This window comes from Amphimedon queenslandica, unplaced genomic scaffold (genome assembly GCF_000090795.2).
Source record: "Amphimedon queenslandica unplaced genomic scaffold, v1.1 AMPQUscaffold_13348, whole genome shotgun sequence".
Lineage (NCBI taxonomy): Eukaryota > Metazoa > Porifera > Demospongiae > Haplosclerida > Niphatidae > Amphimedon > Amphimedon queenslandica.
Genome location: NW_003546416.1, coordinates 117,882 through 127,075, shown reverse-complemented (window position 1 = coordinate 127,075; position 9,194 = coordinate 117,882). Strand labels below are relative to the sequence as shown.

At 36.2% G+C, this 9,194-nt stretch overlaps 3 protein-coding genes across 3 annotated transcripts in view; 2 read left to right on the top strand and 1 right to left on the bottom strand.

The window, feature by feature from the left end:
- Positions 1-5,154, top strand: part of LOC100639110 (dual specificity protein phosphatase CDC14A-like) — a 10,335-nt gene extending 5,181 nt beyond the window's left edge. Inside the window, exons 11-15 of the mRNA XM_019997893.1 lie at positions 231-669; positions 777-973; positions 1,020-1,082; positions 1,136-1,294; positions 4,963-5,154. Coding sequence (XP_019853452.1) covers positions 231-669; positions 777-973; positions 1,020-1,082; positions 1,136-1,294; positions 4,963-5,044 — 940 coding nt within the window. The 3' untranslated portion in view covers positions 5,045-5,154. The remainder of the gene's footprint in view (positions 1-230; positions 670-776; positions 974-1,019; positions 1,083-1,135; positions 1,295-4,962) is intronic.
- A 131-nt stretch (positions 5,155-5,285) lies between these two features.
- On the bottom strand, positions 5,286-6,134 carry LOC105313170 (uncharacterized). Its single transcript, XM_011406364.2, has 2 exons — positions 5,922-6,134; positions 5,286-5,880 (listed from the first exon to the last, which is right to left on the bottom strand). Exons 1-2 carry the CDS (start codon positions 6,123-6,125, stop codon positions 5,647-5,649), a joined length of 438 nt encoding a protein of 145 aa, XP_011404666.1. The 5' UTR covers positions 6,126-6,134; the 3' UTR covers positions 5,286-5,646.
- A 34-nt stretch (positions 6,135-6,168) lies between these two features.
- LOC100638984 (small glutamine-rich tetratricopeptide repeat-containing protein alpha-like) lies at positions 6,169-9,179 on the top strand. The gene is made up of 11 exons (XM_019997899.1): positions 6,169-6,320; positions 6,403-6,491; positions 6,588-6,654; positions 6,728-6,827; positions 7,517-7,621; positions 7,669-7,723; positions 7,996-8,073; positions 8,123-8,203; positions 8,262-8,299; positions 8,348-8,548; positions 8,894-9,179. The coding sequence occupies exons 1-11, from the start codon at positions 6,188-6,190 to the stop codon at positions 9,036-9,038; spliced, it is 1,092 nt and encodes a 363-aa protein (XP_019853458.1). The 5' UTR covers positions 6,169-6,187; the 3' UTR covers positions 9,039-9,179.
- The last annotated feature ends 15 nt before the right edge of the window (positions 9,180-9,194 follow it).

Genomic DNA, 9,194 nt, shown 5'->3' with positions numbered 1-9,194 from the left:
AGAGAGAGGGAGAGAGAGAGAGGGGGAGAGAGAGAGACTGAGAGAGACACAGAGAGAGGGGGGAGAGAGAGAGACTGAGAGAGAGAGAGAGAAGACCATTATAATCACATGCAATTAGCCTAAAGGTGTGATAACTATATAGTAAGCTACAGCTAGTCATGCTCCTATCCTCGTCTTGTTGAGTGTGCTTGCGTGACATTAGATTAAAATTGCACCTTGTGCTGATTCTGTTTTGGGTATTGTCGTGTGTTTGCTCTTTTTGAAGTTGTTGATCTTTCTCTCTCTCTCTCTCCCTCTGTGTGTGTGTGTGTATGTGTGTGTGTGTGTGGTATATACCAGCTTGAGGTAGGTGATTTGGCATATATTTGTATTGACTGGTATGAATGGCATCCAGACTTACTGACTCCAGCTTACTATTTGATAATTAATGGTTTCTTTCCTCTTTCTCTCTGTCTCTGTCTCTCTCTCTCTCTCTCTCTCAGGAAACAAGCACTATTATGGGCTATGGGTGACCTTGAAAGAGCCAAGTACGAGAGGTCCAGGGTGGGCGGAGACATGAGCATCAAAGGCCAGCTCAGCAAGTTGGAGTACGAACTTAAAATGGACAAAGAAAAGGCCGAAATGATAAAGATGGACCAAGAGGACCAGATACGCTCCGGACTTGAGAAAGTACGCACCATACATGTATTATTTAAATTGGCGGAATATACATGTACATGTACATGTGTACATGTAGATTATATTATACATATGTGCATGTATTTTTTTACTTTTAGTTTGTTATGAGTGACATTGACGTGTTGCCTGGTTACGATGACCACACCCACCACCACACCCACCACCATCATCACCCCGCCATGACCCAGGGAGATCACCTTAACCAGATCAAACACAAGAGGATTGCAATTTCCTCCGGAGGCGGGGGCAGTACCACCATGGGGGTCACCGGCCACGTAAAACCAATGTCTACCAGGTAAGCTTAATTAATTAAAGGGGTGTGGTCTAATTAATATTCATAGGGAGGTCGTATCTACTCACGGGGTTGCATCTAGGACTCGTTCTCATGTAATGGACCAATCAAAGTAGGTCGAAGTCATTTCTTTTTTTTATCATGAAAATTGTAACGTCTTTTTAGGGTTTCCCATCACTCGCTCGTGACGCTGCCAGTTTCTCCTTCAGCCCAACCCAATCTTATGCGTGGGCGTATGCCACATTCATATATGGCCCAGTCCCAGTTGCCGGGGGTTAGGGGGTCGTCCTCTTCCTCCGTCCAGCCTACGGTCGTCATTCGGGCGTAAGTTTTTTAAAATTATTTTTTGATAAATTTTTGTTTTTATAATTGCATCCACGGGTACTTGATTGTCATTCGATATATGAATTTTAGGAATCTTAAAAATTGTTTTTTTGGCCTGACGCAAAGTTTTTATAATGTACAACACTGCCAGTATACATGTACATGTACATGTAATATATTTTTATTATTATTATCAACAATATATTTATGTGTACATGTACATGTATATTTGTGCATGTATATGTATTATTTTTTGTTGTGTAACTGTTTTGTGTGAAAATAGTATTCTTGTTTACATGTATTGTTAATCTATTGAGGGTCATCATGAATTATGTCTAATATGCCACACCTGGTGATTCTAACCGCCTTTATAAAATGTGCAACTCCACTCTCTCTCTCTCTCTCTCTCTCTCTCTCTCTCTCTCTCCCTCTCTCTCTCTCTCCCTCTCTCTCTTCCTTTTTTCCCTTTGTCTATAAGCAGTATGTCATATGTGGTTGCTAGTAGTCTGGGTTGTTGTCTGTCTCTTTGATCTATTTATACTTGTCTTTAGTACCTGGTTATCTGTTTCTCTTTTATAATCTTCCCCTCACTGTCTCTCTTTAATTCCTTTGTCTGTCTTTCTTAATTTGTCTAGTCTCACCTTGTTCCTCTCTTTCAAAGAGAAAGAGAGAGAGAGGGGAAGGCCATGAAACATGTCTTATATGATCCTTCTTATTTTTTCCTACCTCCTTCCTTCTCCCCCCCCCCTCTCTCTCTCTCTCTCTCTTGAGGTGTTTTGCTTCATTTTAAGTTATGCCACATCAGGTTATCCTTGTTTAGTCTCCTGCCCACAGATGAAAGTTGTCATTATTACATTATAATATCCTCCACTGTCATCTCATAGCCGATACACACACGCCACCATTCACACAACACCCACATGTACATATACACGTAGGTGTCCATCATATAGAGGCTACTGTACTTAACCCAGCTTTCCATTTTAAGCTCTGATCAGGTCCAATTTCTTTACTGTATAAAATAACCTCCACATAAAGGACGTCTCTGTATAACAGAGACACTTTCTTGCCCCCAAAGTCTCCATTATATAGAGGCTACTAGTAACACAGTACTTAAACCTAGCTTTCCATTTTAAGCTTTCTTAGCTCCAATCTCTTTATTATTTACATGTAGTGTGTGTTTACTCCAAGTTATTTGTCTCTGTACATGTAATTAGGGGATTTAGACTTTACGATCAAAGCCACACTTAATATACACACATTTGGGTTACAGTTGCACTATAAGCATGTACATGTAAAGAAATACGCAAGTACATGTACATACACATTTATGTATATAATTTATTAAATAAATACGTACATGTGTAGTTGTACATGTACATATACGTGTACATATTCCTGTCTATTGTATAGTAATTGTGTGTGTTTGTATGGGGTACAGGAAGCTGCGGACGAGTTTTCATAGTAAATAGAGGCACCATGCAGGACCAATTGAAATCCAATTATATTCTTAGTAATTGTGTTATAATTGTAAGCAAGTGTAACTGATTTAAACAATGTACTAAACTACAGCTAAGCGTATACACTACATCCTGATTATTACTTAACACTCAAGTAATTACAGTCAAACCTGTCTATTCCGGACACCTTGTGACCAAATAAAACTGTCCTTATTAAAGAGGTGTCCTTATTTCAGAGGTTCATTAATACACATTACTATTGTATTGTGACTGATACTGCCTGTCCTCATTATAGAGGTGTCCTTATTTTAGAGTGTCCACAATAGGAAGTTTCACTGTATGTATATTTAAAAGATACTGTATACTATTATGTTCTATTATATTTATCTGTCTATTTTTAACTCAAACACACATACATGTACATGTATATGTATTCCATATGTATGCATTTTTATTAATAGTTTAGTAAAAGTTTATATATTACCTATTACTTACATCCTTACTGTTCATGTATACTAAATTACTGGGACATGAGGATACTGTATGATTAGGCAGCTACAAGGGGAGATAAGTCAAAACATGGTGGGGGCCGGGGTACTGGAAAGTGCCCCCATATACATCCTTAACCAGCTAATTTTGAACTATATACGTGTATAGTGCAAGTACATGTACTGTACATAATTCTTGACTATTTTGTGGGTGTATTAACATATACTTGCACCTTATGATGTACGTGTGAATTATCTTAAATTTTATTCATAGCTAGTCTTTAGTGATTAAAGCCATTTCTTGGTAGAATGCATTAGATCATTCTGTGACTTTATTTCAAGTTTATTTGCCCTCCATAAACTCTTATGCTGTATATAGTCTGGTATTCTTCATCACTGTGTCTGATAGACTGTTATATTGGTGTACATGTACGTGCAGTTGTCTCATCATGGGGTGTGTGGCTTGGGGAGGACTTCTCTTCTCCTTATCAAAACTGGTAGCGATGGACACCTCCCCTAAACCCTTTGAATGTATTCTTTTGATCTATGCATATGTACATGTACATGTAAACCCTTTGAATGTACTTACTGAATATGATATACATGTACATGTACATGTATATCCTTTCAATGTATTCTTTGTATTATTATAATGATGTACTATGTACATATATACATGTGTGTGTGTGTGTGTGTGTGTGTGTGTATTTTCCAACCACATTCCTTTGGTAAGTGCTGTGTCCTGCTCGTGTGCTGACTGTGTGAGAACGTCTGCCATGTGTTACTATGGTGAACCCTATTGATAGTCTGCCCACAATGATATTAAGAGAGCAAATCTAATAATGGAGATACACTGTACATGATACCTTATTATTATTACTATTATTATGTATATTACCTTAATTATTATTATTATGTATATACTACATGTGTGCTGTATAGTCTTCTTCACTTCTTATAAGCAGTACAGTGAAACCTCTTATTGTGGACACTCTAAAATAAGGAGGCCTCTATAATGAGGACAGGCAGTATCAGTCCCAATACAATAGTAATGTGTATTAATGAACCTCTAAAATAAGGAGACCTCTTTAATATAAGGGCAGTTTTATTGGGTCCCAAGGTGTCCGAAATAGGCAGGTTTGACTGTAATTGTAATGTGATTTTGTACATAAATGCTGAAACACATGTAAATGTACATGTACATATATTGTATGTTTAAAAGACTTATTTTATCCCATATTTGGTTAAAGGCCCTCATTTTCAGCTAGACTGCTCTCACAAAATGTACATGTATGTGTTCTTTTGGTATATATAGGCAGTTATTTATTTATTTATTTGTAATTATTATTATTATTATTTAATTCATTTTAAATTGATTATGTCTATTAAAACCACATTAATGGTATTTAGTGTGACTGCCCCAGGGCACCAATCAAAACCAGGCACTGCACTGCACTGTTATGTGTTATGTAACTGATGAGAAGGATTATGATTTTGTGGCTTCAAGGACGGCTCTTCTTTATGATAATAATTATGAATATTATGTATTTGAATATGTATTTTGTCTGTGTGTGTGTGTGTGTGTCTGTGTCTGAAGTATAGACAGGAGGTGTGCTATCTTATTCAAATGAATTTTTGTGAACTTATATCATCATTAAATCATCAGATATATTTTAACCACTTCCTTTTTTAATCCTTTTCTCTCTTTCTCTCTCTCTAGTCCAACAAATCTTCGTGCTACTTCTCGTGTGACTCACGGCCACCCTCCCATCGCCGTGGCAACCGGAGGGCGTCGCTCTTGAGCGCTCCTTGCCAGATTTTGGAACATTGTCCAGTTTCCTTCTCCTTTTTTGTCGTCTTTTTCAAGTAAAATAAAAACTGTTTTTGTGACCGATAAAAACACAATTCAAAATGTCCTCTGACTTCTCTCTTTATCCTATAATGCATTTGTCCTTATTATTATTATTGTTATTATTATTATTATTGTTATTATTATTATTATTGTTATTATTATTATTATTGTTATTATTGTTATTATTGTTATTTTTTTTCGACTTGGCATAATTTTTTGCTTAAAATGATCGACCCCTCCCACTCTCCCTCCTCCCCTTTTTTCATTTTCTATTGCATTCATTTTCATCATTGTTCATATTATTATTATTATTATTATTATTATTATTATTGTTTTTTGTTGTTTCACGCCCACTCTATTTCGTCTTTTGTTTTAGTTTTTGGCATAATTAATTAACGTGACAATCATTTTTCAAAATTTTACTTTTCCTTTTTTTTCTGTACGACTTTATTAATTTTTGTGATATTCCCCCCCTTTTGTTTTAACCAATAAAATTTTTTGTGTCAACCCCAAATAAGTTTATGATACAAGGCGGAAATGAAATGTTTGATTTTATCTAGAAGTGTTTCTGCTAGCAGAACCAGCTGGTATTGAGGGAAGTTGCAGATAATTGTCTTTTAACTTTTCTTTGGAAAGAATCTCTGACCCGAAGTGGTGATCGTTTTTTGCGTGGGCGTCGCATCCAAAATGATCGTAAAGTGGGTGGGGCTCCGTGTCCGCAACGGTCACGTGACTGATTTCCGAGAGAGCCTGAGCTATTTTCATCATTGATTTGAGATAAGAGACCTTTTCAAGAAATAAAAATTAATAATTAAGGCTGGGGTTACCTGATTTTTATCTTCTGCCTCGTTTTCCGTGGCTTTAAGGAGAGCTAGTTCTTGCATGTGTCGCACAATGTCGCTTATCTCTTCCTCGCTATAATCCCATTTGCCTGGGGGCTGAGAAGAAAAGAGCGCAGGAGAAATAGCTCTAAATCTCTTCCTATAAAAGACTATATTTAATGCTTGTCTCCGCCATAATGAGGCGGCCATTTTGGTACCGTAATAATTTTATTTAAACGTCATATCCTGCAATTCTATTTTATCAAATAAAAATGGCAGCCAAAACGGATTCTGATAGTAGCACTCCTTCTGTCCGGAGCAAAGCCGCGTATACTGTTTTAAGGTTCATAGGAGACAGTATTAAAGATGATTCCACAAGTGACGACTCTAAAGAAAGTCTGGAAGGTGCACAGTCTGCAGATTTTGCTTATTTTATTATTTATTTATTTATTTATTTATATTATTTTTTCTGTATTTTTGTTGCTAGTTGCTATGGAGTGTCTCCAGGCTGTTTTTGGTATGAATTTGGACGAGGCGGAAAATAACGATACCTATAAAAAACTACCGTCACTTCAGGTGCATGTACATGTATAATTATTAATTAACATGTGTTAAGTACAATAAAAAATAATGGAATATATTTTTAAAATTGATTAATTTTTTATTTATTAGTCTTTGATTGAAAATGGTCTTTCTGACGACGAGAAGCACGTTGAAGCTGAAAGACTAAAGAACGAAGGTTTCTTTTAAATCCATTGCTACCTTTTTTATCCACCTGCTGCTCTCCCTCTCTCTCTCTCTCTCTCTCTCAGGTAATACAAAGTTAAAAAATGAGCAGTATAATGAAGCCATATCACTTTATACAAGAGCAATTACTCTGTCTCCTTCTAATCCACCATACTATGCCAACAGGTCAGTTTCATCTTGGAGCTATTGGCTTTATGTAGTGTCTTTATACTCTGGGTTTTTCCGCAAAGATTTTGGCGGTTGAAATGCCAAAATTCTGAAAAATACCCAAGGCTATAGCCCATGGTTTTTTCCAAAAAATGGCTCCAGAATCACCTCCAATTTTTATTACATTTTCTGATACATATTGATGTCCTTATGCTGTGTAGAAAGTTTGAGCCGATTCCGACTTCAATTTTTCAAGTTACAGCCATTTTAAGAAAATGCCAAAAATCTGAAAAGTACCCAAGGCTATAGCCCATGGTTTTTTCCAAAAAATGGCTAAAAAATGACCCCCAATTTTTATTACATTTTCTGATACACATTGATGTCCTTATGCTGTGTAGAAAGTTTGAGCTGATTCCGACTTCAATTTTTTGAGTTACGGCCGTTTTAAGAAAACGTCAAAATTCTGAAAAATATCCAAGGCTATAGCCCATGCTTTTTTACAAAAAATGACTAAAAATGATCACCAATTTTTATTAAATTTTCTGATACATATTGATGCCCTTATGCTATGTAGCAAGTTTGAGCCGATTCAGATAAAAAATTTTCAAGTTATGACCAATTAAAAAAAACAGAGCAATTTTGAATTTTTGAAAAAAGGCAATACTATAGTCCTAAAAATAGTAACGTGTTGTTCCCTCATTCTTCAGAGCTGCTGCTTACATTAAAATTGAAGAGCTACATAAAGCACTTGACGACTGTCAAACTGCTGTTGGCCTGAAACCTGATTATGCTAGGGCACATGGACGCATGGGGTAACCTGGTCATTATATAACCTGTCCTTTTAATGAGGGTATTTCAGTTTTATTTACAGTAAACTATCACGCACTCAAGAAGCAAGAGCATCTTATCAGAAGGTAAGAGAGAAGGAGGGAGAGAGGGGGAAGAGGGAGAGAGAGAGAGAGAGGAGGGAGAAAGGAGATTAGAAAAGAAAGAACAGGAAAGTGATTGAAAGGAAGAGTGGGAGAAAGTACCAGCTGGAATTTGTCAACCCCACAATGTTTATTGTGTAAATAGACTAAATACATTGCACAGATACCATGTATCTATTAACTTTATTAATCATAATGATAAATGCTCATTATAAACTTTATTATTATTATTATTATTTATAACTATTATTTTGTAGGCTGTAGAATGTGATCCCAATAATTTAGAATACAAATCAGCATTACAGGGATTAGTAGAGGCTCCATCGGCAAGTCAAGTGAGATCAGTCCTATTTGCTTAGTCTGTTTGATTGTTATCGTTATTAGGCCCCGCCCATGCCAGGGGGAGGTGCACAAATGCCGTTTGATATTAACAACTTGTTATCTAATCCTGGTTTTATGAATTTGGTTAGAAACTTTTATCATATTTAAATATTATTTTGATTTCTCTCCTCCTCCTCCTTAGGCTTCATCAGTAATGTCCAACCCAATGTTTCAGAATATGTCAGTCATTTTACTTAATTTCTAATTAACATCACACTCTATCTCTAGGGCAACAAGGATGTTTCAACAAGCCCCACCCCCTGGACAAGCTCCGCCCTTTGGTCAACAGCAACAGCAGCAGGCTCCGCCCACTGGTCAGCCAGGAGAAGGAGGAGCAGAGGCTGATCCTAGTTCCAATCCCAATCCCCCACCACCTGGAGCTGGTCCCCTTCCTCCTCCTTTTCTAGGAATGAATTTTGCCACTATGATGTGAGGATTTTGAATATTTTATTATTATACTATATATTTAAGCATTTTTCTGGGTCTGCTACAGTAGCTAACTTTGCAAATTTTGAGAAAAAAATACAAAATTTTAACTTTAAAAGTTTTACTTTTCTACTAAAGTTTTACTCTTCTACTATTAAGCCATGGAAGGCAAAGGTGCTTTTGCAAAAATAAAATTGAGTTTGATAGCTATTTGCAAAAATTTTGGACCCCAAAAAGTTTCTTTAACAAATAAGTATGTGGTGTAAATGTATAAATGTATATATATTTTTTACTAATAATGAATGAACTTTGCTGTTAAAATTATAAAGAAACTCTTTCTCTTTTCAGGCCACATATAGCTGAGATGGGTAGACAAATGCAGGAAAGAGATCCAGTTGCATTTGAAGACTTTCGTCAGCGTGCGTCCGCTCAATTTGCTGCTACACACAACGACGAACCAACACCTCCAAAAGACAAAGACGATAAAAAATAGGCGAAATAATAGCAGCTGTGCCAAATGCTCAGTTCCCGCCGCTTAAATTTAATTCCTCGTTTTGATTTATGTATAACCTTTTGACTGTTTAATAATCTTTGTATTGTATGTGTCGATTTATTATAATGTAAAATAAAGGAATGATATTCATAATGA